General features: G+C 43.2%; 1 protein-coding gene across 1 annotated transcript in view; it reads left to right on the top strand.

The window, feature by feature from the left end:
• Nucleotides 1-26509, top strand: part of HGD (homogentisate 1,2-dioxygenase) — a 41564-nt gene extending 15055 nt beyond the window's left edge. Inside the window, exons 5-14 of the mRNA XM_045851369.1 lie at nucleotides 7313-7372; nucleotides 9066-9157; nucleotides 10466-10500; nucleotides 11277-11356; nucleotides 11910-12009; nucleotides 14069-14193; nucleotides 16574-16678; nucleotides 18996-19122; nucleotides 23342-23523; nucleotides 26168-26509. Coding sequence (XP_045707325.1) covers nucleotides 7313-7372; nucleotides 9066-9157; nucleotides 10466-10500; nucleotides 11277-11356; nucleotides 11910-12009; nucleotides 14069-14193; nucleotides 16574-16678; nucleotides 18996-19122; nucleotides 23342-23523; nucleotides 26168-26317 — 1056 coding nt within the window. The 3' untranslated portion in view covers nucleotides 26318-26509. The remainder of the gene's footprint in view (nucleotides 1-7312; nucleotides 7373-9065; nucleotides 9158-10465; nucleotides 10501-11276; nucleotides 11357-11909; nucleotides 12010-14068; nucleotides 14194-16573; nucleotides 16679-18995; nucleotides 19123-23341; nucleotides 23524-26167) is intronic.
• The last annotated feature ends 1281 nt before the right edge of the window (nucleotides 26510-27790 follow it).

Below are 27790 nucleotides of genomic sequence, written 5' to 3'. Positions count from 1 at the left end.
TCTTGACAAGTTAATATTTCCAATTCGATGCTTCATTAATAACCAAAGCAATCTGAGTTCCTCACTTTCCCCCCTCATAACCTCTTCCCACTATGTACCCCAGACTCTCACCAAGAAAGTCTGAGAAAATTATAATGAGGGATCTATCTGATAATCTTTCCCAGAAGCCTGTATGGTAGGCATGTCTTCACCTATCACTGATCAAATCAAATAATCCGTCAGCCTCAACTCCCCACATTAGTCATCTCTGGGAACCAGAAGATCTGAGAATTACCTAATGTTTCCTCCATGAGAACATCATGTCATGTGCTATCATCATTGTCATCTCTTTGATACCCTCCCAGGAAAAGTGAGGAGTATACCCTCAAAACAATCATCTTCTTTTAGAGTATATTTAATGAATTGTCTAAGAATCAATGCAAACTCTTTTTAAGTGTATTTAAATTTAGCCTGTAGGCATAAAACAAGCTCAATCCATTAATATCTTATACAAGAAATAGAACCCCCCTGACTGTGTGGCTTGGTAGATTGGGCATCGTCCTGCAAAATGAAGGGAAACAGGTTCCATTCCCAGTCAGGGTCAGGGCACATGCCTGGATTGTGGGCCAGGCCCCTGGTTGGGGTTGGGGGTGAGCGAGAGGGTAGACAATTGATATTTCTCTCACACATTGAAGTTTCTGTCCCTCTCTTTCTCCTTTCCTTCTTCTCTCTCTACAAACAAATAAGTAAATCTTTTAGACAAAATAAATATACGTAATTGTTTTCATTATTTACCTTCCAACTTCTGGAACCTCAGAATTTTATCTAACAAATCTGCATCCAAGTTAACTGATTTTACAGATTTCAATTAGTATTTCTGAATCAGTATTCCTCTTAAAAGGTCAGAGTCCTTTAAAGTTTATCTTTTTTACACTATATCTCCAACCTCTTGATTGTTGGAAAGTCAGACTCTTGACCTAGTGAAGCCTCAGCTGGGGAAATTACCTTCTAGTTCTCAATATAATTTGGACCAAGTGATAAACATCTCAAAGCTAATTAAAGACTACATCATAAAGTTACCTCTGCCTCCAGGATATGCAAATTATCAAAATGTTTCAAACAGTACACCTATTCAAGATGTTTGCTGTCTAATTTACCATACTGTTCAGGTCTCACAATCCTAAAAGGGCCCCTTCCCTCCAAAGATATCTTGGGTGTTCCACCTCTTCAAGCTTTTAATTCCTTATAATTCAGCCTACCATGACCATTCTATTGAAACTATTTATACCTTCTTTAAACAACAATAATGCAACCCCCATTAATACATGTTTTTATTTAAAACTTACATAAAATCATCAATGCCCAATAATCCCACCAATGCAGAGGTAACAACTTCTAATGTTTTGGTTTCTTTCCAGCCCTTTTCTGTGTCTGTGTCTGTGTGTGTGTGTGTGTGTGAAGATCCAGGGTCCCATGTAGCCACAGACCAAAAATAATTGAAAGTAACTTCAATTTTCATTTATTTCTCCTGAAAACATTCAAGAAGTTCCAATGTATGACCCACAATGTTACTTTTAACAACCCCTTCCCCCACTTTTCCCCAGACTCCAACACTCTCACATCCTGAGGTCTGCGTCTCCATCATCTTCATACGTCCTGAAGTGTCCAGCACATGCCTTCTTTCAAACGGAATCACAAGTATTTGTTGAATATGCTCCCTGATAGCTTGCATCCCACTAGCCTGTAAATAGACAAGATTCTGTTTCCCTAAACGCACTCGCTGGCATTTGCCAGCATGACAGGGCATGTTGCCCTGTCCGGCCCTTTCTGACAGCTTCCTGGCTCTTTTTACAGTACATCTCCATCAACTTGTGTTTCACTCCTCAGAGAGATGCTGGAGCTGTCTGCAAACCAGATTATTTCATTGTGTCTGTCTCTTACTTTCCATGTGTAAGAACTTAAATAGGCCTTGTGCCAGGACTTAATCCTGAGGGAACATTCCTGTTTATATTTCTCTTCCAAAGTCATTTCTACGTATTCACTACCTTGTTTTCCTATCAAACAGTGGCCCAATTTCCAGGGTCTTCTGTAACAGGTCCCCTGAGGGCAGAGACCATCAGGTTCATCTCCAGCACCTACGATAAGTCTTGGCACACAAAAAGGTTCAATGAATCATTTGAATGAATTAATATAAAAAGATCAGACAAGAATGCTGTCACTAAAGGACCTTAGCAGGATCCAGGTCCCAGGAGTCAGCCTGGACCAAGGGGACTCAGCACTGGAAAAGCAGTCAAGAAGGTCAAATTGGGGGACTAAGCACAAGACCATTAAAAGGAGGCAAAGCCCAGGTTCAGGAGACAAGGAGATCATGAATAGTCTGGGAAGCCTATTGAGACAACCTGAGAGTAAAGGGGTGTATGTTATTAAGAGAGTCAGAATATTGGCATCATTTCTTAGTAGAAACAAATGACCTGCTCTAAACCATCTGTGTTTTCACTTCTAAAACAGAGGTGATGATAATCATAGGAGTCTCAGAGAGTTGTTGTGATAATTAAATGTCATACAACTAATATTTATTGTGACTACCATGTTTCATGCTCTATGCTATGTGCTGAGTAATGGATTTAATGTCCTTAGCTTTATACTCAAGGGTAAGGCCAAATAGGAATCCAGGTTTGTTTGTTTTTTTCCATGAAAAAAAATGTTATCCCACAAAGGCTCCCACAAAGGCTCATCTCTTTCATAGCTACATGAAAGACTTCTGAAAGTCCAAATGAAGCTCAGTGACTTGAATCCTCCTTACCTGTGCTTCTGTCTATTACCTCATAGTACTACAAAGAACTCAAAGCCTGATTTTCCCCACATCAATCATGTTGCCTTTTTCCTCAAATTGCTAGATTTGCTGAGGTGTTGTGGAAAATCCACCCACACGTGGGGAGATAACGAAGCACAAACTTTATTACCCGGGGGCCCAGAGGGGGTGGTTAACATCCAAATCCTCTGAGCACCGATCCTCACTCTCCCGCGGTTTAAATAGTCCGGGGCTTCCTACCTACGTGGCTGTGGCGAAGCAAGGTTACAGAAGCTGAATGCGGAAGTTAGGTCCAGCTACCTTATATGGGAGACAAAGAGAAAACGCAGGAGGAATTTGCAGAAGCTACAGAGCACAGGAGCTTATCAGGGAGTCTGTGTACACCTTGAGTAACTGGCCGTTGCTTTGGTTACGACTTGTCAGCTTCTACAGTCCTGTGTGAAATTTTGCAAATGTTACAGTTACAGAGCATGAGAAACTTTTGGAGTTTTCTTTTCCTGCCACAAGGCAGTCAGTGAGTTACTGTTTTATTTCATTTGTTGCCCTCCACCGCTGCTGTCCATGCCGAGGGACTGAAACTCACTGTTGTGGATTACCCTGGGCCTCTCCTAGCCATGGCTGGGCTAATAAATGCTAACACAGTGTAATTGTTACTGTATCTACAAGTTATTTCCAAATTCTTGGGTAGGTGGTACCAACGTCTAATGTTGTGTCTACCTCTAACCAGCCAGTGGTGTTGAGGATATCTAACCTAATCTAATTGAGTCCAAGGCAGTTTTATAGGGAATCTCAGTAAATCAGAGTCTCATTGTTGAAAAGTATACTTGAATCATCCGGTGCTGTTCTTCTGGCTCCAGAAATAACTGAGGTCAATTCTCATTTCCTTTTTTGTTCCTGGATGTAAATTTCAAGTCTTGATCATTAAATGTTGCCACTAATGCCCAGTCTTTCTCTTTTGGTGATCTTAAAGAATTTTTAATTCTAACTTTCGACTCCCTTGAATATACTTTTCAAATTATTTTGACCACCTCATTTATAGCAAGTAAAAGTTTATTTTCCAGTAGAATTTGTAGAATACAGCTGCAAAATATGTGAAGCAATGATAGAATTGAAAGGAGAATTAGAAGAATCCCGTTACAGTTGGAAATGCCAACACCCCTCTCCCAACAGTTGATAGAACAACTGGACAAAAATCAGAAAGGACATGAAAGAAAGGAGGGGTTTTCACATGTAGATAGAACTGACTCACATTTTAGAAATACTCTTTGGACTTTCAGAAACATTTATCAATTTACTAGCTATTGCCTGAATGTCATTTAGACTTCCAAAAATCTCACAGATTTGCTTTAGTCTTGTTCTTTGAGATATTAACAATGTTCTCAGTGCCTTGTATTTGTTCATTCAATCATTCAACATAAATTTATGAAAATTCACTAGAGTTAAGACACTGGGTACTGTAATGGATTTCATTTTTTTTGAAGTGTTTAATAATTAAATTCTCAGGGGGGTTATTTAGAAATAACATATAGTATGAATAAAATAAACTTAAAAAGTTATAGGACTAAATCGGTTAACAAGTTCCCTTTATTATTTTCAGAAGCTCTTCTCTGAAGAGAATTATGGAATTATAGCCTACTCCCGCACCCCATTGTTACATGTAAGAAAAAACACAGTCCAGGGAGAGAAAATGACTTGCCTGAGTTCACAGAATAAATGGGAACAGAGACAGTAGCAGAATCCAAGTGTCCTGGCTCAGTCCAATGCACAGCCCCCCTCGTGCTGGCCGTGGATCAGACAGTAGCTGCTCCACAGCATGCAATTAAGCTGCACATCTGGATTCAGCAGACGGTTTTATCCTTCACTCCATGGACTCTTCCTGTTTATCCTTTCCTCAGTTCTTCCTCCTTACATTCAGCAAGATCTCACACCAAAGCTCCAGAAAAGTTCTTTGAGGCCACTGCCTCATCTAGGATGTGATCCCTATTGAAGGCGTACTCTGTATCATCATGTAGGTTCCTTTCCACCTGTGACCTCAGGCTCTCTTTCCTCATGGCTTAAAGTCTGATGTTCTCCAGAAGACTTTGAAAAACTAAAAACCTAACCAACTCAACCCATCAGCCTCTCTGGTTCAATCTTTCCCACTCATAGAAGATGAACCTATTTTCTAGAGGCCAGAACTTTATATCTACTCACAACAGGTATTTTAATTTCAGGAATATCTAAAAAAAGGGGTTGTGTCAGTGAAACAAACCAGGCAGTGCTGCCTCTATTACTGGGAATCCCTCCCCTTTCTTCTCTCCCTCTGCTTCCTTCTCACCCCTCCCCCTCCCTCTCTTCTTCTTTTTCCTTCATTCCTTCCTTCTTTCCTTCCTTCCTTCCCTCTTTTCTTTCTTCTTCTTCTTCTTCTTCTTCTTCTTCTTCTTCTTCTTCTTCTTCTTCTTCCTCTTCCTCTTTCTCTTCTCCTTCTCCTTCTCCTCCTCCTCCTCCACCTCCTTCTGTTCCTCCTCCCCCTTCTTCTCCTTGTCTCTCTCTCTTTTCTTTCCCCATATTTTCTTGCTCTTTTACTTTAGTTTTATAAATCCTTAGACTTATATTATTTAAACATTTTTGCTACTTGGTAATTGGCATGTCACTGCCACACCTGGCCCAAGATACCACAGCTTAGTTGATTGATTTATTGGTTGATTGGTTCATCAGTTGACTGAATGGGCTTTTCTTAACATGGTTCAGCAATACAAGAATCATAGAATCTCTGGGTTGGGTGTGCTGATCCTTAAACTGTAGCTGCACATTAGAAAAGCTTTTATAAAATACTGATGCCTGGGCCCCCCTTCACAGATTCTGATTTAATTTGGTTGTAGGTCTCAAAGACTGCACACCTAATTCTCATGAATAAACAGTTCATAATCTCTGGATAGATCTATAAGGTTGTTCAGGCAACCATTGATCTGGTACTTAAATCTCTTCCATTGGGAAATCCAGAATGGTGACTCTTCTTGGAACCAAGATTCTAGGTAGCATTATCTTCCAGACTTTTCCTGGGTACACAAACTCTGTGTTGCTGGCTATAGAGGAAAGTAGCAGGTAATGCCTAGTAATAGACCAGAGCCTCCCCTCAAAAAGCCAGCAATGCTTAGTGGTGGCCCTTCCTGATGTCAGGGAATACCCTCCTAGGTAATGTTCTCAAACCAGGGGAAGTTTGTCCCCCAGGTGACATTTGACAACAGGAACACTTTGGGTTGTTACAGCTTGAGAGGGCGTTATTGGCATCTAGTGAGTAGGAGTCAGGGATGCTGCTAAAAATCCTTACAGTGCACAGGACCAACCCCAGAACAAAGACTTATTTGATGCAAAATACCAATAGCACCAAGGTTGAGAAACCCTTTCCTAGACCCTTGCTCTCAGGTTCCTCTTCCTGCCCCAAGAAATACCATCCTCAATTCATGAGACCTAACCTTTTCCTTCTTTCTGAAGCATGATTTCAGCAATGTTTTTCAAGTCAACACTTTACATCCTTTTTGAGTAGTCTCAGAATGTGATGATCTGTGTTGCTTTTAAGAAATAAAGGCTGCTATCTGACTGTGTATATTAGAGAGGCAGAACAATCCCAGTGCTGCTGTTTCTACTTGCTGCTCGCTTCCCCCTGCCAGGCTGCCTCTTTGAAAGACAGAATGATCTGATCCCAATTATTTAATGGAGGCCCTGGCTAGCCAGCCTTGACCAGGCAGCCAGTGGTGCCAGTCTTTGGGTTGGAGGTCATTCCATGGTATGTCCCGAGGCTGCTGGGTTTATCAGCTGCCAGCCTGGCTGGGTCAGGCCAGCTGCCAGGTTGATTAATAAGCACCAGGTTGACTCTTTGAGTAGGAAATTGACTTGCTGATTTTTCTCCCTACTTCCTTAGATCATTTCATTATTAAATTAAAGATTGTTGTGATTTAAACTGAACTGTCAGGCAGCCTGGGGACACACATGGGGTTTGGTAAAAAAATTGAACCTGGTACTGCATTTACCAAATTCAGTCTCAGCTGGGTGCTTTTTCTTTCTCTTCAAGAAATAATTCAAAATCCCAGGGGCTGGAAGTAGAAGTAGAACTTTCCCCTGCAGTGTCACACAGAGGGGCTGGCATGCCAGCAAAGGGAGCTGATTATAAATAGCATTAAAAGCAGCAGCAGTCAAAACTCACTGATGTGCCTGAGCAAAATGTTAAAAGAAACAGTTTCTGAAATAAGAAGCAATGATCTTTTTTCTAAATTGTTTTAATTTGAAGTGTTAATGAACAAAGACTATGTGTGTGTGTATGTGTGTATGCATGCATATGGGTTAAACACACACACAGAGAACCCAGCTGAGCCCCTTTAAGAAAATGATAGTAATTATTAAATTTAAAATAACAAAAACACAAGTAGTCAGAGCCTCACAGGGAGCAGCTGTCCTTTTTCTATATAATCAATGCTTTTTATATAGAAAGTCTGTAGTTTCCCCTTGCAAAATCATTTTCCTGTTTATATATATTTTTTCCAGCTTAGATGGAAACCATTTGAGATTCCAAAAGCATCTCAGAAGAAGGTGGACTTTGTGAGTGTAAGTCAATACTACCTACACCTTCCCACTGCTCGTTCTCCTCTCTTCTGCAGTGAGTGATCCAGCCGTTTGTGGGCTGAGTGCCCAGGAGAGGCAGCCTTAGAGGCAGGTAGCCGACACAGCGCCATCTGCCTCTGCTTTTAGCTGTGGGGGGATGTCTTACTTCTAGGCACCACCTCATGCCTGACACCAAAGGGCACTGGTGAGCTATTTACTACGTCTCTGAAAAGCTAATGGAAATTGAACTTTTACTTTCCTGGGTTCCTTTGTTTTTGGAACAAAGACTCCTTTGATAGTCTGATGAAGCCTGTGTTCTTAAATCATAAATCAAATTACATAAAATTACAAAGAAGATGATTTTATTGAAATGCAATGATAAAAATATTAAAACAAATTTGGTTTGGTTTATAGTAACATGTATGCTTCCTTATTAATGCACTAAATCACAAAATCTATGAGAAAGTCTTATAGCTCTGGTGATTAGAAGTATGAGCAAAAATTACATTTTGGGATATCTATAACAACTATAATGTGATATAATTATATACCTGGTTTCTATCAATGTCAAGGTCACAAGAACTTCTAATACTCCTGTAGTTTGTTGCTCATGTTCACATTAATTGAAAGAAATGATAAATTTCCATTAGAGATCAGTGAAAATAAATATGTCATTTTTCTTGTCCAAATTCAGGAACTTACTGAAATGGACCCCTGGGCTAGAATAGGATCAACTCAGGCTAGCAACTGTAGCTGGCACAACACTAATTAGAAGTTCTGCTTGGTAGTAATAGGTGCTGAGAGTATAGGAGTATCTGTGCTCAGAGCAAGGAGTGTGTAGGGGAAAAGGAGAGGAGCTACAAGGTAAGGCCCAAGGAAGCTAATGGAAGATTCTGCAGACTGACCTCAGTTTGTGGTTTATTTAGGGCAAGTTCAGGTGTGTAGCCACAGGCCCAACTATTTGGATCATGTTGAACTCCTTATCCATACAAAGTACTCCAAACCCTGTGCAGACTCATCTAAATGGAACCCGAACCTTCAAATGCAACAGGAAGTCCCCACCCTGTGTGAATTATGGATATCTGGAGGAGCAGAACTGTCTCTTTTTGGGCTCTCAGTGAGCAGGTCTGGGGCTGAGAGCTGTTTTACAAGGCCTGTGTGTTCCCGTTTCTTGGATGGTTGGTGATTGGCAGAGGATTATAGTTGGTCGGAGCACTTCCCTTTGCATTGTTCTGGAGAGATCAGGGCTGACCCTATTCATAAGCAGAGGGCCGCCGACATGGTCTGGTGTATTTGAGAGGCATTAACTAGTCCTTAATGATGCTACCTTCCTCCCTGGGCCTCCTGGATACCTGATTTTACATTCAGTAGAAACTCTCCTTCAGGTTGATAGTAAGTAGAAAATGATAAAATGCCAAATAATGAACTGATGCTTTGTAGGTTCACCTGATGCAGCTATTAAAACAATCCAGATCTAGGGCCATGACTGGCAACTGGGGTGAGCTGCCACCCACCAAACATAAATCAATAGACTCTGGGCTCCCCAGAGGCAGTCTGGATCTGGCATGTCCCACTGGTCCCAAAGGGAAGATGCTAGTACTAGGACTTTGTCTCGTGGCCCTCATGGACAGGAGGAATGATGGCCTTTTTATCACTGTTCGTGTTCACCCTTCCCTCTCCTGTGGGTGTCTCCCAGGGCCTGCACACCTTGTGTGGAGCTGGGGACATCAGGTCTAACAATGGGCTTGCCATCCACATGTTCCTCTGCAACACCTCCATGAAGGACAGGTAAGTGGCTCGGTGCTCAGGCAGGACAACCCCACTCCCCAAAAGCTGCTGATCAGAGGGTACATTTAGGGTTGTTATATTTGTTCTTGTTTCCCCCCCCCCCTCCAGAGCAATGTTCGTATGCATTTATTAATAATGGCAATAAATGAGTAGTTCTATCTTGATCAACTCCCATGACATAAACAAGAATGTCACGTAACAGTGCAAACAAAAAAAGGATGATGGGACACTGGAAAGCTGGAGTAGTCCAAGAGGCATTTTGACTTTAACCCAGTTTGGGGTAGAATATTCTTAATTTCTAAGGTACCGAGGACTTTTCTTGAGTCCAAAGTCACACTGCATGAACAGCCACTAGGACCAGCTGTTGATGGCAGGTCAAGTTAACAGACTTTGTATAAACTTAAGGTTTCTAAATAGTGGAGCTTAACAGCTTAACCCTGGCTGCTGTGGCTTAGCAGATTGAGCGCTGGCCTGTGAACCAAAGAGTTGCCTGTTCGATTCCCAGTCAGGGCACATGCCTGGGTTGTGGGCCAGGTCCCCAGTAGGGGGCACATGAGAGGCAACTACACATTGATGTTTCTCTCCTTCTCTAAAAATAAATAAATAAAATCATAAACAAATAAGCACATAAATAAGCAATCTTCGATATGTGAATAGCATTCCTGCCTTTTCTTTGAGAAGCAGAATGTCATAATGATTTTTGAACCAGACCGTTGTGTCCAGAGGCAATTCCACTCTTTCTGGCTGTGTGACCTTGGACAAGTCATTTAACTTAACTGAGCCATGAATAAGTCCAAGGTCACAGCCCTGTGACAAGGCACAGGAGTTGTCTGCTGGGTCTACTTCTTCTCTCTCCATTTGAGCCACACTCAGTTCTTCTAACAGGCCATGAGTCCTCCTGTCTCAAAGCATTTGCAGTACTCTTCTGCCTGGAATGTTCTCCTCCCTCCTTAAACCTTTGCCTACATGATTCCTTCAGACCAGAGGTCAAACGTCCCTTTTTCAGGAAAGATTTTGCTGACTCCTCAAGCTAGATCATGTTCATTATTTTTTCATTCTTCTAGATGTGACTTTCACAGTGCCATTACAGTTTAAGATGATACAGTTCTGTGAATGTTTGATTATTGTCTGACTTCCTACTAGACTCTAAGCTTCATAATGGCAGAGACTGGGTCATTTTGCACAGCATTGCATACCTAGCACTAAACCTGGCACAGAGTGGGTGCTGAACAATCATTTGTGCAGTAAATTAATTTGTCTGGATGGTGTTAAAACTGAAAATCACAGCAATGATTCTATATGTTTCAGATGCTTTTACAATTCAGATGGGGACTTCTTGATTGGTGAGTTTTGAAGAGTTCAGACCCCTTCGCTGTGAATTTAGCCCTAGTCCCAAGCTGCTTTTTAATTTTATACACATCATGTCCCTTTATCCTTCAATCTGTCTTATTTAGTGGAATCTACAGACTAAGGTCTAAAGACAATCGATGGTCTGGAAAAGATTCCTACTGTACCTCAAAGGCCCCACTCCATGTTTTGGTCTCTCTGACTTTGCCCATTTCTGTAGGGTCCTTCTAACGTGGTAGATCTGAACAGCTTTAAAAAAAATGAAAAGAAATACCAAGATGTGATTAACTTATTAAGATAACTCTATTTGCCTTCACGCTCTCCCAAGAAAAGACTGTCATATATATCTGAAATTTAAATACAGATTTTCATGACAGCACCAAAAATGGAATGTCTCTTTGAGATTTCTCTGGTCTGCCAATTCTGTTTGATGATTTTAGTACTGATATTTTGGAGTGAACACTTTGGGATAGACATTAAACATGAAAATGACAGCCTTCCACTGGAAGTATCAGAAATAGGTACCCTACCCTATTTCAGCTGCCTTTTTGGTCAATCCACAGAATTGTGCATATACAGGCTCATTAACTGACAACTAAAAAAGGACTCAGTTTTTTCATTTGCAGTCTTCTAGATAATAAAATAGGTAACCTAAGATGTCATACATTTTTCCCTATGAGATTCGAAAAGGAAATGCAGTCCTTAAACTTTTACTCTTCATGAAGTGGTTCTTGCATGAAAAGAAATACTGTTGCCCTGTCTTGTTTGTTAGTTCCACAGAAAGGGAAACTTCTCATTTACACTGAGTTTGGCAAGATGCTTGTGCAGCCCAACGAGATCTGCGTCATTCAGGTGAGCAATGCGTTCCCTTCTCCCCGACTCTCTCTAATTTGGAAGCAATCAGATGTTGCAGCTGCTGCTATTTCCAGCTAGGATTTCTCTGTTATGACTCGGCAGTGGGGGCGGAGGGGAGTTTGAGTTACACAGAAGGCTTCCTGTGCAGAAGGGTAAGCAGGCTTGGGTGCCTGCATTGTTTTAAAATAGCACACAATCACAAAGCAAAGAGCAATGTCAGTTCACTTTCCTAAATAGCTGTACACACTCTGGCTAAGGCCCTGGAGGTGGGCGGGGGGCAGTGAAGACAGATTTCTTAAAATTGTGGCCAAATCTGGGCACTGTTATCTCTGAACCAAATAAAAGGATAGACTAGAGTTAGTTTGGGCACGGACATGTTTAGGATTTAATTTTTTTTTTCTGACTCATGTTTGAGTTGGTTGTCTCTCAACCTAACTCAATAGACCATAGCTTTACTTTCGCATGTAGGGTTGGCTGTGCCTCTGGGGCTTCTTCATGGCTACAGGTATTATTTGGGGGTACACACACCAGTTTCTGCTTCCTATTCCAGAGAGGAATGCGGTTCAGCGTAGATGTCTTCGAGGAGACCAGGGGCTACATCCTGGAGGTCTATGGCGTCCACTTTGAGTTGCCTGACCTGGGACCAATTGGTAAATCTTCACTACAAGCCTCTAAGCCTGGCTTGAGATATAGGACATGAATAATTGCATGAGAGTTCAACATCCTTCTCCCCTCATTATCTCACTCAAACTTTAACTTTCCTCTAGGCAACTTCTTCTCTAAGACCAAAAGCAGTTGGTAATTTTAGAAACCCATTAGAACTCCCTGAGCAATGCCAGACTTTCTTTTCAAACCTATAAGTTCAGAAGCTCCATGTAGTATGGCTGACCCTACCAAGAAATGAAATCTTCATTTACTAGCTCATCCGTGTATTCATCCATCAGCTTGTCTCACCTCCCATACTGTGCTGAGGGTAGTGACAGAACCTCATCAAGAATAACACGGCATCTTCACACAGGTGCATGGCATGCATAACAGAAAATGACCCAGTATAACCCACATAAATTTCTCTCTAGAATAGTATATAGACCACTGGAGAGCAGTGTATGCCCCATAGGATGTAGAAGTTTGGGATACTGTGGGCCTGGTCACAAGGAACAGCTTCACAGAAGAGATGAGATGTGGCTAATTCTTGATGAAAAGTTGGGGAAAAATAAAGAAGAAAGGGAACAGCTTAAGCAAAAGCACACAAGAGGGAATGAGCTTTGGGAATAGAAGGGATATCATTTTCTTAAGTCAGTTAGTTGTGTGTAGAGAACATAGTGGGGAAGCCATAAAAGTGGCAGGTGCTATATTCCTATGGAAAGGAGAAACAGACCGAGAGGCACATAGTCTATGAACCTCACAGTCCTGCTGAGCACATACCACAAAATCTAAACACTTAAGAGTCCCAAAAGGTATAACACACAGTGCTATGAAGAAGCTAGAAACCACAGCCTCCTGAGGCAGATTAAAACTTTCAAAAGTGGGCTGAGATCCCCCTACTCCTGATTCTTCTGGCCAGCTGGAGGCAGGGCATGCAGGAGAGAATTGAAGGTGGTAGGAGGGATTGTCCTCAAAACATCTCTTGGACTGAAAAGAGTGGCCGGGAAATTTGGCCCGTGGTTTCATCTTTGGCATGTTTGCTGAAGATGGCGAGCACACCTCCCAATTCTTCTCTTCCTTGTCAACAGCTTTTTTTAGAGCAAAACAGGAACAGGCTAGCCTGTGCCTTCTGGTCACTCCCCTAGGAGGATCCTAACAATCAGAGGAAGGTGGGAGGCAGCAGAGAGGCAGCTGGAGCCCTGGCAGGCCGTCTGTCATCCTGCTCACCACCCGCTCTTCCCACTTTGGTCTGGCTTCCTGCTGCTCTGCAGTCAGCAGAGCTTCCAGGTTCTGTGGAACTTGCACCCTCTGGAAAACACATGTGATTTTCTAACCAGCTGGGGACTTATTTTTTTTAACCCTAGGAACTGGAAATGATAAAACACTCCCCATGTTGCTCCTCTCAAAGTTAAATTATGTTTTTGCACTTACACTTTTCATTTTTGGTCTTTTGACTTATTTTCTTTCCCTGGAGGGAACACTTGCAAAGCAAAGGCAAGCAGGGAAGTCCTGAACACTTTTCTCCCTGATGGATTTGTCAGGCTGGAGAGCATTTTACAGCCTTGGATTGAATCTGAGTTCTGTCTGAGCAGTAGAAGCACACCCGGGGCAACAGTACTTAACCCTTTCTTTCTCAAGACCTATAGATCAAGGACTGCAGGTGAGTTCTAGAGTCACCCAGGTTTTCTTGGAAATAAAAAGGTCTAGTATTTCTATCAGCTCTTCCCCTTTCCTATTTTCTAGTCTTCCTCCTCTCTCCTCCCCTCACCTGCAGTGATGAGATAGTGTATGTAAAGTGGCTTTAGAAACCATATTCACTACAACTTTGGGAGATGATGTTGGTGATGATGAAGATGACTTTCATGATTGTTTTTTCCTGGTCAAATTCTTTGGCTCCTCTTAAAAAGGCACCACACTGGGTATCCAGTGAGCCCTTGGACAATGAAAGTGAATTGTAGGGTTGCTCTTAATGTAGAAGAAAGCCCTTTTTCTTTGTGCAACCATGAACCTCTTTCCTATGTGACTTCAAAAGTGTCTAAGAAACTATGGGTCGTTGTATTCTAGGAGCCAATGGCTTGGCCAATCCTCGTGATTTCTTGATACCTGTTGCCTGGTATGAAGACCGCCAAGTGCCAGGTGGTTACACTGTGATTAATAAATACCAAGGAAAACTGTTTGCTTCCAAACAGGTAAGGGGGGTCAGTAAACAGGGAAGGAAATGAATAGTTACTGATCACCTACTAATTGCCAAGGCCAGTGTTAAATATTTTATACACATTGTATTCTTTCATCTTTACTACACTACTAAGCTACTACACATGAAGTACTATTTGCCTTATTTGTGGCCATGAAAACAAGCCAGATAGTGACAAATAATTTACCAAATGTCACAGTTAATGGTAGAAACTTATCTGTCAGTCATGCTCTCTCCACTCACCAAGTAATGAAAATCCAGTGAATAACGTAATATACAGGCAGGGTATATGTTCTGAAAAGGGAAGTGAGTTAACAAGCAGATCATCCAAGATTTACATACATCAATGGCCACCATATTTCAAATACTAGCAATGGCAAAACTAGTACACAAAACAAGTACAATTACCTTGATTTGGTTTACCTCACCAGCCTGGTAAAACTCAGGAGATAAGCAAAGGCATAGATAATAACAAAAATAGTAATTGCAACATAATATGTGATTTATAATATATATTAATATTAGTATATATTTTATATAATATAGGTACATAATTCACGTATTTTATATAATACATAGTATATACTTAGTATATATTATTCCTTAATATACTGAATATATAATATATTAGTAAAGAGTAATTATTTAACAACATAATCCAAAGATCTCTGCTGCTTACCGTTGTTTGTTTGCTTTATTTTTTGCCCATTTGACTTACTGCTTTTGTATTTTACCAAGACATGTTCTTGGACAGCATCTAGAAGCCATGCTAACCAGCAGAGGTCAATTAGTTTGGCACTTAAAATTAGCCCCTGAGGGTTAGTGGTCACCCTCACTGACACATTGTTACCCTCATAGCCTCTGGGTCAGGATTTCTCAAATTGTGGTTCAGAGGCCAAGTGAATCAAATCATCAGAGAGGCTTCTTCAAAATGCAGTTCCTTAGACAGTACTCCAGCCTGGCAAAAACAGTAATCTCTGGAGATGGGGTGCGGAAATCTGCATTCATTGAAAGCATGTTCTCCATATTACTGTTGACATGCAAGTGATGGAGAACCATCATCCTAGGGGCAGCCAGCAGCCCCAGTAGTTTCCACTTTCTAAGCGGCCCCTGGGCTGGTTGTTCTCTGTGTGAGCTCACACTGATCCAATCTCCCTTCTCTGCCACGATCTGTGCCCTGGGAGCTTGACCTACACAGATGGTATCACACAGGCTTCCCCGCCAGCTGGCTTTGGGTTGGGTTCAACTAGTGGGAAGTCCTCACAGGAAACTGCAGGGCAGAGGAAAGACAAGTTGGGGTTTTGCTTCCCCCGTTTCCTCCCTATTTGGGTCTGCACCCTTCCACAATCTCAGTTGGTGCTGAGCAGCCCCAGAGACATGCTAGAGCCAGTTCATACTGGTTTGGCATCTTTTCCCAGCTTTGTGCTTAGTGATACCATATCAGTAGCTTAAAAATGATCATGGTGAGAGTATTTATACCCCAGAAATCAGTTTTTATATTTTCCAGATTGCTGGTTGTAAAATATGAACCAGCATACCACTGGGCAGACCTTCTTCATGGTTCTGAGCTCTTGCTGGAATCCTGTAGCATTTCCTTCCCATGTCCCACAGGCCTAGGAACGGCAGTGTCTTCCCACTTTTTGTAGGCTCAGGCTCAACATCACCCACCTCTAGTCAGTTCACTTAACACCAGTCACTCCTCTGTGAGTAGTCTCTCCAGTAAAGTCCTTAGAACATTCTGAACTGGATGCTGTTTCCAGCACAGACTCATATCTGCAGCAGGGCAGCCTTCCTATGATAGAACACTGGTCCTCTCCTACTCCAGGGTAGGCTCCAGAAGCATCACCGTAGGGTCGCTCTGAAATCTCAAGCCCCTGGGGTTGGAACTCTTAGAGACCTTCTCACCCTCCCACACTCACCACCTAGGCACTATGTCTCCTGGAAGCTCCTCTAAGCAGCAATTACCTGGAAAACAGTCATAGCTAGTGCCTGCCCTTCACACCAGGAAACCCAGAGAGTGGCCCAGATGGTCTGAGAATTGCTGGCATCCACAGATTCTCACAGTTGTGTTAAAAATTGTTGAAAAGGCACTGCTTGAAGAATGCACTATGCTTGTTTCTGCACATGTGATCAGAGGCAGCTGCAGCTCATGAACTAAAAAAGTAGGGTTAGTGGATAAACAAGGGATACTTTGAGGGCATGTGAAGCAACCACAGAATGATTCAGGGTTATACTTCTCCCAAAGGATGGTATTATTAAATTATGAGGACAAAATCAAATCCAAAAAGAGAGAGTAATGCCAAGTACAAACTGGAATCACAGCTATGAAAGCATTAGGTACTGAGATGGCCCCTTTCTGGTTCTTTTGCGATCAGGATGTCTCCCCGTTCAATGTCGTGGCCTGGCATGGGAACTATACCCCCTACAAGTACAACCTAGAGAACTTCATGGTCATCAATGCAGTGGCCTTTGACCACGCGGTAAGTCTGGACCCTGGAGGGTCCTTGGAGAAGCGGGCGACCCTTGGGTGAGAGGGGTTTACAGTAGACCCTTAAGATTCACAGATTTAACATTTCCAGTGTCACCCTTGGAAACCTGCAATATACTCATTTGTCATTGTGCTTACAGGAATTTGAATCATCTGCAGCAAGGCTTTGGTGAAAGGGAAAATAACATAGCTGGTGAGGAAGCCAGGCCAGACATTCAACGCTCACCCATGAACACAGCTCCATTCTCTACATACAGAGTTGCCGTAGATAGCTAAAAACTTATTTTCTTCATGGAAAGTCTATCCCCAAAAGAAAATCAACTGCTAGTGTTCGTGAGGAGCAACAAGAAAGGAACATTTCTAGATTTGTGATGTTCTCCGTCTTGCCCACAAATACAAAGGGGTGACTTGCTCTAGCGCCTACTTTAGCGCCTCCACTCCTGGCTGTTTCTAGCAGCAATGGAGCAGACAGCTCTCTTATAAAGTTACTCATAATGTTCAGTGCTTGAATTTAAACCAAAGAAGTTCTAGAGTATGAAGTTGGTCATATTTTTCACTCAATTAAGGGGCCCCAAAGAGGTTCTGGGCCTACAGTGCAGGCCCCCGAGGCCCCACACTCTTGATAAAGTGCTAGCCCTGGGGCCCTGGGGAAAAGTGCATTTTGCAGCCTCAAACCACAAGTTGGAGGGGTAATTAGAGCAGAAGGCAGAGGACCAAAGACAGAAAGATTACTCTGGCCAGTTCAGTGTATCTCTGAGCAGACAAAACTACCTTTCTAAAGAACAGCAACACGGAATAAAACCAAAGGGAAAAGAAAATGAGGCATCAAGCCCAAAACAGCGTGAAAAAGGATCCTGAGACATCAATAGAGCTTTACTTGAGCCTCACTGCCTTGTCCTTAAGCAGTTTTAGATCATTTCTCATGACAGATGAAGAAACGTTAACTCTCACAGCAAAGAGGGTTGGTTTGTTGACTTGCATTTACCCAGGCTGCACCTCCTCTGTGCTGCTGCTGTAGCTGTTTGTCCAAAATTCAGGTCTGATCATTCTACCACTGCATTAGCAAACCTTTGCAGGCTCCCTGTGGTTCAGGATTACATCTGAGCCCTGGAGTGTGGTATTTGATGCCCTTTGTCAGCTGGCCGAGGACTGGTTTTCCAGTGCCACCTCTCGCCTCTCCCTTCTGCCAGTACACCTGGGCTTTCGCTTTCTTGCCTCTTAATAAAAACCTGTGTTCGTTTTAATGTCTTCCCTGTTACCTGTGTGCATTTTAATGTCTCCCCTGTTTTCTGTGCTTAAAATACCTTTTTCTTTCTTTCCTTCCTTTCTTCCTCTCTCCTTTCCTTCCTTCCTCCTTTTCTCTCTTTTTCTCTTTCTCCTTTCATTCTTCAAAGCCTATGTCAAATGTCATCACCTCTTTAAAGCCTTCCCTGACCCTCTCAGGCAGACAGGCGCTCCTTCCTCTGTACTCCTTCAGGTCTCTATTTACACAGCTAGATTGCCCTTGGACCCTGGCTGTGATTAGTTGTTCCTGCACCTGTTTTATTAATCCTTTGGTCCACCTTCCCCACCCCTCCACCAATAATGCTAAAGGGGCGGGAAATAGATCTCAATCATCTTTGAATTCAGATCTTAGCATGGCATCCAAAAGCAAACATGATCGTTGATTTTAATTAAATTGTACCTGAACCTTTCCACTGAAAGGATTGTAAAGTTCTTTACAAATCATTCTAGTGCCCCCTGACCTACTCCCTCCTCTACTGCCACCACCCAAACCAATGATGTAGGTGGTGTGTTTTAAATCTGAGAGTCAAACAAGGGTCAGAAAGCAAAAGAATACTGTCTGGAGTCTCTGTGATCCCGCCCGCAAAAGAAGCAGATCCTACATTTGTACCACAACTTGGGTATTTTGTTTCTATCTCCACCTAACTCAGAGCATCCTTTCTGCCAGGAGCTCCCTGCCGAGCAGCCTGGCTCTGGTCACCCTGACTTCAGGTTGGGAGGCTGGCGCCACTGCTCCTCAGGCCCGCAGGGTAGTGCTTACATGAAATGGGCTCAGCAGGGTGAAAAAGCAGCTCAGAATCCTTTTTGCTGGTGTTAATTCATTTTGCTTCACGCACAGCAAGAGGGGAAAGTGAGAGGAGTGATTACTGCTCCTACCTGACAAGCGCCGACTTCTGAGCCTGGCCTGTGTGGTTTGATCAGAAATTACAGTGTCACTCGAGAGCCCCTTCATGTGTGGGTGTGTGTGTCATTGTCCGGTCACCTCCCTTTCCTCGTGTGTTCAGCCTCTCCTTGTCCTTTCACAGGACCCATCCATTTTCACAGTATTAACTGCCAAGTCTCTCCGCCCTGGAGTGGCCATCGCTGACTTTGTCATCTTTCCACCCCGATGGGGGGTTGCTGATAAGACCTTCAGGCCTCCTTATTACCACAGTAAGTCTCTCTTTTGCCAAGCCACATTTGAGAGCCAAAGAGAGAGCAAAGCAGTGAGCACTGCCCATTGGGAACGCAGAGGTGTTTCTGGGTGCCCCGCCCTGGCTGGAGCTCCAGATCCTGCCTCCTGAGGCCTGGGACTGCTCCCCAGACTTTTAGCTGCTTAGATAGCACTGTGTTGACTGTGAGAAAACACTTTGTAATGCTGAGGCCCAGTTCCTCTGGCCCTGAAGAGAGGTAAAAAGCCTGATAAAGTGTGAAGCAAGAAGTTTCTTTTTTTTTTCCATTTTTTTCCCATCACTATTTATCCCTTCTATATCCTCTTCCACCTCCACCTACCTCCAGCCCCTCCCCCACAATCACCACACTGTTGTTCCTCTCAGTGAGTTCTGCCTTTGTTCTTTGTCACTCAATCCCTCCACGCCCCAGCACCCTCCATTCAGAGCTAAAAGGGAGAAATGTCTTTATGTTTCAGACACTTCTTTTGGGGGAGGGGGAATGTTGGTTAATTTGTTGTTTATTTAAATCTGGTTCAAGAACCAGTAATGTGTGCCTTCTTCAATGATTTTGGCAGGGTAGAGCAGACAACAGTCCACACTAGGGGACGGACCCTATTCTGGAAGCAGTTCCTGCAAAACATTTGTTGCTTAAAACACAATTTATGAAATCCATTTTATTAATATTACTATTACTAACAGGTAACAATTATTGACTTTTTTATGACCCTGTTCCAAGTTCTTTAAAAGTATTAACATTTAATCTTCATAACGGTTGTCAGAGATAGGTAGTATCATTAGCCCTTTTTTTCCCCAGAGGATGGAACTGAGACAGGAAGGGTTAGGGACTTGCTCAAGGCTGCACAGCTGGTTGAGTGGTGGAGTCAGCATTTAACTGCAGGCAGTCTGATGCCAGAGCGGACGCTCACCACCATGCACTGGGGTGCCCAGCACAGTGCTGGTATACAATATGCACCTAACAAATACTGACTTAATATGTGAACGCATCACAGGAATAAGTTACTTCATAGCTGTACCTAGTGAGGTTGGCATTTTTAATTGTGCAGTAGCTAGCTGAAAATGCAACCTAAAGGTCAATGTACAATTCCACCTCCTAGAGAGTACATTTCTGTACATAGAGTTCTGGAAAAACTCTGAACTGAAACATTTTAAAAACAAATCCTTGTCGCCCTGACTAGTGTGGCTCAGTGGATTTGGGCATCATCCCCCAAAGGCAAGGTTCTCTGGTTTGATTCCCAGTTAAGGTACATTTGAGAGGCAGCCAATCGATGTTTGTCTCTCACATCACTGTTTCTCTCTCTCTCTTTCTCCCTCCCTTCTCCTCTCTAAAAATAAATAAATAAAATCTAAAAATATTTTAAAATCCTTTCCTTAATTAACCTCAGAGCCTTCTGTGTGTATGAGACTCTTCTCATAACACCAGCCCCAAGAGGCCAGGGCTCACCAGGATGGAAAGGTGCACTGAAGGGATAACTTAGGCCTTTGCAGAGGTCGGCAGGACAGAAGGCCAAACATGGTCAAATCCCAGCACCTTTTCTGGTGACTCCATTATGATTGAGAAAAGGATACAGTTAGTGACCACTACAAAGACCCCAGATGCTTTGTGCATAAAGTGGTAACAAACTATGTCCTTTCTGAGGAATGTCAAGCCCATCACAGGCCCTGCCTGTTCTCCTGCAAATTAGTCTCTAGAGGACCTGTGGTCAAGGAGAGAGGGCTGCTCTGGCTTAGATCCTGTGCCTCACGGGCTAGTCCTTGTGGTTCACTGTTTCACAGAGTTCTTGTATCCAGGTTCCTTGACATGCCTGGGGGATGGCTCTCAGTGTGGGCATGCTCTGGAGTCACCCAGCAGGCTCCTTAGAACACACGTCCCTGGGCCCACCCTCAGGCTTCCTGCTTCCATAGGTTCAGGGTAGGGCCCAACAATTTGCATTTATTTCAAGTTCCCAGGTGAAGCTGATGCTACTGTTCCAGGGACCCAGTTGGAGAACATTAGGGGACATGAAAATCACTTAGAATGCATTTTTCTTTTCCAGTGTGTATTCCCAGAGAATTTAATTAGTCTGTTTTGAGGTGGAACCTCAGAATTTGCATTTTGCATTTTGTTAGTCAAGGAATTCTGATGTGTGCAGGAGATCTCGGGTGTGAGGAAACGGCGGGAGGGGGTGGCAGAGCAGTCCGACTTGGGCAAGGCTGCGACTGTGCCACAGCCCTCAACCCGCTCCTTGATCTTGGTTTGTCATTCAGATTGCCGGAAACAAATGGCCTTGTGAAATGCTTCTTAATAACCTTTTAAAAGAGTCTCAGATCAATTGGGCCCTGGAGAGGCAGATCTCAGGAAAGGTATGATTGCCCCAAGTTAGTTGGCAAAACCACAGAACCCCAACTTAGAAATGATTTTTTACTGGTGGTATTTAAAATATTGCTTTAGCAAAAGTCAAAATCGTTGCTACTTTGATGTGACTTTATAAGAGAAGTGGAGAATTGTTTGTGTAGAAATACTGCCTCCAATCACCTTTGTGCGCCTTGGTCAAGTGGTTTCAGTACCACTCAGAAAGGCAAGGTCTACACTCCATGGCCCTTTGAGTCACAGAAAATGATATAGAAGTATCACCACCAAACCCATTGCTACCTAAGTTCATACTCAGATCAAAGCTGAGTTCTGTGTTGCTCTCTTCTCAAAATTAGGCCATGAAGGCGACCCTGAGGACACACACTGGCATGAGGGGTGTGGCTGCATATTTAAGTCATGAGCTTTTAAAATAGGAACACTTGATGCTCACAGTCACGTCTCTTCCTCTGTTTCTGCTTCACGGGGAAACACGTGGAGCTATGACCTGGGCCACACCTTTTTGCAGGGGCCCGCAGCAGCATTTGGTTGCCTGCGCAGGGTGGATATGGCTGCTTAGTTTACCATTTGGCTGTACTTCACAAGCAAGGAAGAGGGGTGGGACATTGATAATGTCAAATGTGTGGCTTTGCCACTGCCGTATCTTTCTTCTGTGTTCATGGTTTGTACTCTTAGCACTGCCTTGGAACAGAATACGAGTAATTTTAGACAGGCTATTTCTTATGCATCTCCATCGGTACTTAGCACAGCGTCCAATTATATATATTTGATGGATGAATAGACAGATGGATGGGGGGGGTGGATGAGTAGGCGGGTGGATGAATGGAAAGTCACTTAAATTTACCCAGGTGTTCTATTACTTTAATTCTTGCTCTAAATGTGTTGCTATTCTAACAAAAAGTTTTATTTCACTAGAAACATACTTTTGAAAGAATGGGAACATGACCTTTGTCAAATTTTGTGTGGCTCAAGAAAACACAACTAGGACCAATGTATTTAATTTATGTGAAAGCAAATTTTCATTTAATGTGAAAGATCTCTTTAACACCCTGAGCTTTGTTAAGTAGAGGACTTGGGTAGTTGATAGCTCAGGTAGCTCTTTTGAGTAGAGAACTTGCATTCACCAGAAGCATGCCAGCAGAGCATAGGAGATAACCTGCCAGCAACGATATAGAAAATTCTTCTGTACTGAGTAGAAGTTACGATCCCTTCCAGTTTCAAGATTTTAGAATTCTATGAGGATAGTGTCAATCAAAATAGAAAAGAATGAATCTAACAGCCATTTTCAAGATTGGAAGAATAAGATGATATCAGATTCAGATATAGAATGTAGTATTTGCTGGAATGCAGCATCTATTACATGCCCCTCTGTCGACACACACCACCCACTTCAGTCTTCTGGACCAGGAACCGGAACTGTAGCGATTCATGTCCCACTGTGGGGCTGTTTGGGAAGGTGTCCAGTCACAGAGGAAGACACTTTTGATATGAGGCTTATTAAGACTAAGTGATGGAGTACATCGACTCTTTATTATAATTTACATTTTAATTATTATTAAAATTCTTTTCTGAGGTCTGATTTCCTTTAGATCTAGCCTAAGTTCTTTCAGGCAGTAGAATAGAAGACCTCTACTAATCCACACATCCAGGGAGTAGAGTTTTGCCTACCAAGAATTCCACACTAATGAATGTTTTGTGGTTGCTTTTTGTCAATCTGTATTCTTTATTAATCTTAATAAAATGTATCAGATAATCTTATCTTCTTGTCATTCTGCAGATATAATGTTTGAAGGGTCTTAATGTTTACTGGTCTGCCTTGGATATAAAAATAATACTGCTTCAACCTTCCCAGGGAACTGCATGAGTGAATTCATGGGGCTCATCAAAGGTCACTATGAGGCAAAGCAAGGTGGGTTCCTGCCAGGAGGAGGCAGCCTACACAGTGCCATGACTCCCCACGGGCCCGATGCCGACTGCTTCGAGAAGGCCAGCAAAGCCAAGCTGGCGCCCGAGAGGATTGCTGATGGCACCATGGTGAGCAAGTTAAATGTCAGGCCCTGGTGGCCTCTGGGTTCCCCAGTCTTGTTGAGAGAACTGTCTATTTTTCACTTCTCCAAAGTCACAGAGCAGAGTCAGGAGAGGAGAGTCTGTCTGTGTGTCTATTCCCGTGTGTGTGTGCACACGCCCCTGTGTGTTTACTAGACTCCTAATGTAGTGAGCATAGAAAGAGCTTTGGACTTGGAGTCAGGCCTGGGTTCAAATCCTAGCTCTTAGTTTCTGTGTGACCTTGACTAAATCACTTAACTTCTCTGCTTCATTTTTCCCATCTGTAGAATGGGTATGGTAACCAAGCCAGTAGGTGGCTGTAATTTAACCTCACAGACTGCCCAGCACTGTTCAAATGTAAGGAAGGGGGTATTATTAATACTATGGGAAGGGTCTTGGCTTATCTGCATGCAGCCCTGTATATGCATGCTTTGTCTCCAAGTCAGCTCCTGCTTTTCAACGTGATCCTCATCTAGAGACACAGTAGCAGAGGATGCAGGTTGTCACTTTCCTGCAGGATGTCAAGCCAAGGAGGGTCTGGAAGGGTTTGCATCACTGTAGTCAAGACTGTGAGCAGCAGTTCTCTGTTCTTTACTCATTTTCTTTTGCTCTCCTTTGGCATGGGATGAAACCGATGGGATTTAAAACCTGTTTTGTATTCCTCCTGTGTCAGGCTGTAAACATCAAGGCTGAACACAATTGCAGACGGCTGTGGTACTTGATGTTATTTTATTTTTGCATTCTTGGAGGTAGAGTTTATGAACCACTAGGAGTAATTTTATACTAAATTATATGCAAATTTGCATTACATTTTTAAACAAATGCCTTCAATGCTATCTGACTTTAAAATCAATAGCACAGACCCGCCTGACTCCATGCCCAGTTTGCAAACTAACTAAGCATGGAGCATTATCTGTCCCTCTGTCTAGTGCAGTTTGCTTTCAGTCTGAATCCCAGGGCCAGAGTTGGGAGGGCTGGTCTGCAGGTGAAGGCTGAGAAGAGTCCCATCTGCTTCACCTCAGCTGCATTGCCCCTTGCAAGGGCTTCTGCAGAGCTCTTGTAGACACTGCTCCTCTGTGAGACATGGCCTGAGAATCTTAGTTAAGCTATTGCCTCTGAAGGCTCCTGGGGGTGCACAGGCTACTCCACAGTTACTACTCAGTAACCTTTGGGATAGTCAGTATTGCCAGAGAGCAATGTTCTGCCACAGCAAGGCACAGGCCAGAGCTGTTTTTATGAGAGCAAGACTTTGGGTAATTAATGCCTAGGGCTCAGAGCACTAATGAGAGAGAGCTCTTCTGTGTGAGGGCTCTGGAGCTGGGAGGCCCTGCGCAGCCAGGAAGCCCACGCCACCTGGTGGGAGAGGGCCCAACACTTCATGTAGCCCTAACTTAGTGCCTTCCTCACCATTTCCCTTTAGATAATCTGGACCCAAGCCCATCTGCATGTCTCATCCCTGTTCCAGTTTGCAATAAATTAACTTCATACAATACTGCCTTCATAGCTCAGCTGGGATGGGGTTTTCTTACTCCAGTCAAACAGCAAGTATCCTGAGAAGCAGTCACAACGAGACAACAGTAATGGCCATAATAAAACCCATATACCAGAATAGTGCTTTATAACGTGGAGGGCACTTGCACATGATCTCATCTGGTCCTCACAGCAAGCCTGTCATGGGAAGTCATGCAGGGACAATCATCTCCACTGTTGTAGGCAAAAAGAAGTTAATGTGTATTAAATACCAAACATTAATGTGGGTTCTCCAGATTGTGCCACAGAGTATATTTAGTCTCCTTTTGCCCATTTATACTTTTTTAATTTCTTTTAGTGTGAACACAAAAGAATTATAGGATTTTATTTTGTTTTTTTGACTCTTAAAAGCCACAGTGAGTAGGAAAATCAGTACTCAGCAAATCCGGAATGTCTACAATGCACAAAGCGCTTAACACACTCTCACTGCTGCAGACAAAAACCTCCCGCACACAGTAGGGCACCCACCGTCCACTCCCTCTGGAGCAGGGTTTCTAAAGCAGCTACAGCCATTCCTGCCTCCTACTCCCCGCTCCCTCACCACTCTCTCTTTCCCTCCTTTTCCTTTTCCCAGCTCATCTCCTGGTCAGAGTCCTGAAAGAGAAAGGCTCAAATCCCAGCTCTGCCACTTCCTGTTACCATCACTTTAGATAAGCCAATTCCCAGCTCTGAAACTTAGTTTACACCTCCGCAAAGTGGGGGCTGTGGCCTCCCTCTCCAGGACATAGCCACAGTACGTGACCGCCCCTGAGAAGATGAATATTACCAGGAATCTCCCACCTCTGCCCTTGGATTTAGCAAATTTAGCTCCACAATGCTCCAAGAACAATGAGAGGCTTACGTGCCTGATTTCATTTTATAGAATGAAACTTGAGGCCCTGAGAAGTTTAGGGTCTTGGACAAGGTATCTTCTTCCACTTATAAGTGGAAGACCCTATGGTCAGACCCAGAACCCAGGGCATGGGACTGCTCTCCTTGCCATGCTAACACACATGATTTTTTATTCAAAGATCTGCCTACTCACATCTTCTCTCTAGACATCTAGTCAAATGTGTTTCATTATCCACCTACCTCACCTCTTCTTTCTTGTCATTCCCTACAGGCATTTATGTTTGAGTCTTCTCTAAGTATGGCCGTCACCAAGTGGGGGCTCAAGACCTCTCATTGTTTGGATGAGAACTACTACAAGTGCTGGGAGCCTCTAAAGAGCCACTTCACACCCAATTCCAGGAACCCAGCAGGACCTAATTGAGATTGGAGCATTGCTATCATAGTTGTTCCTTTAGAATCTCATGACTTCAGGCACTATTGGGGGAGGAGGTGGGTTAAAATGAGAATTCACTTTTTTATCGTCAAGTGACTGAGACATTTGTGGAAATGTATCTGAAATTTCTGTGTCTGTCAGCTTAATTACTCAATAAATACTTGCTGATGTTTTGTGGAAGTGGCAATTGGTCATAATCAGCACTTGATAGAGCAGACCTGTAACAGCCAGGACCAGAGTCCATGCGATTGGACCGAGATCTATCTGCACATGCTTAGCCTTTATTCTAGAAGCACAGTCCACCTGAGTGCCATTATTCTAGAAGCACGGCTCAGGGCATCTAGCACAAACCAAAAAACCAAGTCACAAGGAAGGATGGGCCAACATAAGTACCATGAGTTTAGGCTGAAGCCAAGGCAAAGGCCTCAGGAGTCAGTTCAAGCACAGGGAAGCAAACTGGGTCAGCAGAGCTTCAAACATCTAATGTCATCCTTAAACAGATGGTCATCCAGGTCAGCCAGCTGTCATGTAGCAGACTGTATAGTGATGATGGAAGAAGCCCAGCCACTGAGTGAGCATCCTTCACTGAGGGTACCAATTGGCCTCTTTTTCACACTGAAAGCCCCACACCCCAGAAAACTCCCTCAGTCTTAATCCAAGCAGGATAGTTAGTTACCCTACTATTCTCTCACTTATCAGTCCATTAGGCAGCCGTGATTTGAGTCCTTACTATGTATGAGTCCAGCTACAGAGTGAGGCACTAGGGATGAATAAGTGAAAAGAAAGAAGTTGTCTCTTCCCTCAGTGAGCTGACAGTCTGGGGAGATCTGGGCCAAATAAGCCCAAGGGGTCCCTGTACTCAGACCGCAACAAAACAGAGGCAGTCCTGGGCAGGAAAGCTGCTCCTAGCATCTCCCTTCCCACGGCCGGTCCCCACCCAGAACACTGGGCTGCCCAGGACTCTAGGTGAGTTGATGGGATTCTCCTGGAATGAGGAGACAGGCACATCAGAACAGAAAGGAATGGGAAGTGGTATTTGTCACCACTTTAGTTCTGTAGGTTTAGCACATTGCCCCCACTTTGTTGCCATAGTAGCAATTTTGATATGCTGCTACCAGATTTTTATTCAACAATATGTAGTGAGAGTCAGCCATGTATCAGGGCCCAGGAACTAGGGTTACCAGATAAAATACAAGATGCCAGTAAAATTTGAATTTCAAATAAACTCTGAATAATTGAATATGTCCTTTGGACATACTTACACCAAAACACCTATTCAGGATTTCTCTGGAATTCAAATTTAACTGGGAAGCGTATATTTCTATTTGCTAAGTATGGCAAGCCTATGAAGGCTACGGTGATCAAGCTGACAGACATGTACGTCCCTTACCCTTACAGAGATTACATTCTAGAGAGTGAGACACATGAGATAAACAACACAATTACAAACTGTGAAACATG

This window comes from Phyllostomus hastatus, unplaced genomic scaffold (genome assembly GCF_019186645.2).
Source record: "Phyllostomus hastatus isolate PE091 unplaced genomic scaffold, TTU_PhHast_1.1 phas_contig_86, whole genome shotgun sequence".
NCBI classification, from domain to species: domain Eukaryota; kingdom Metazoa; phylum Chordata; class Mammalia; order Chiroptera; family Phyllostomidae; genus Phyllostomus; species Phyllostomus hastatus.
This window is presented reverse-complemented; position numbering and strand designations above follow the sequence as displayed.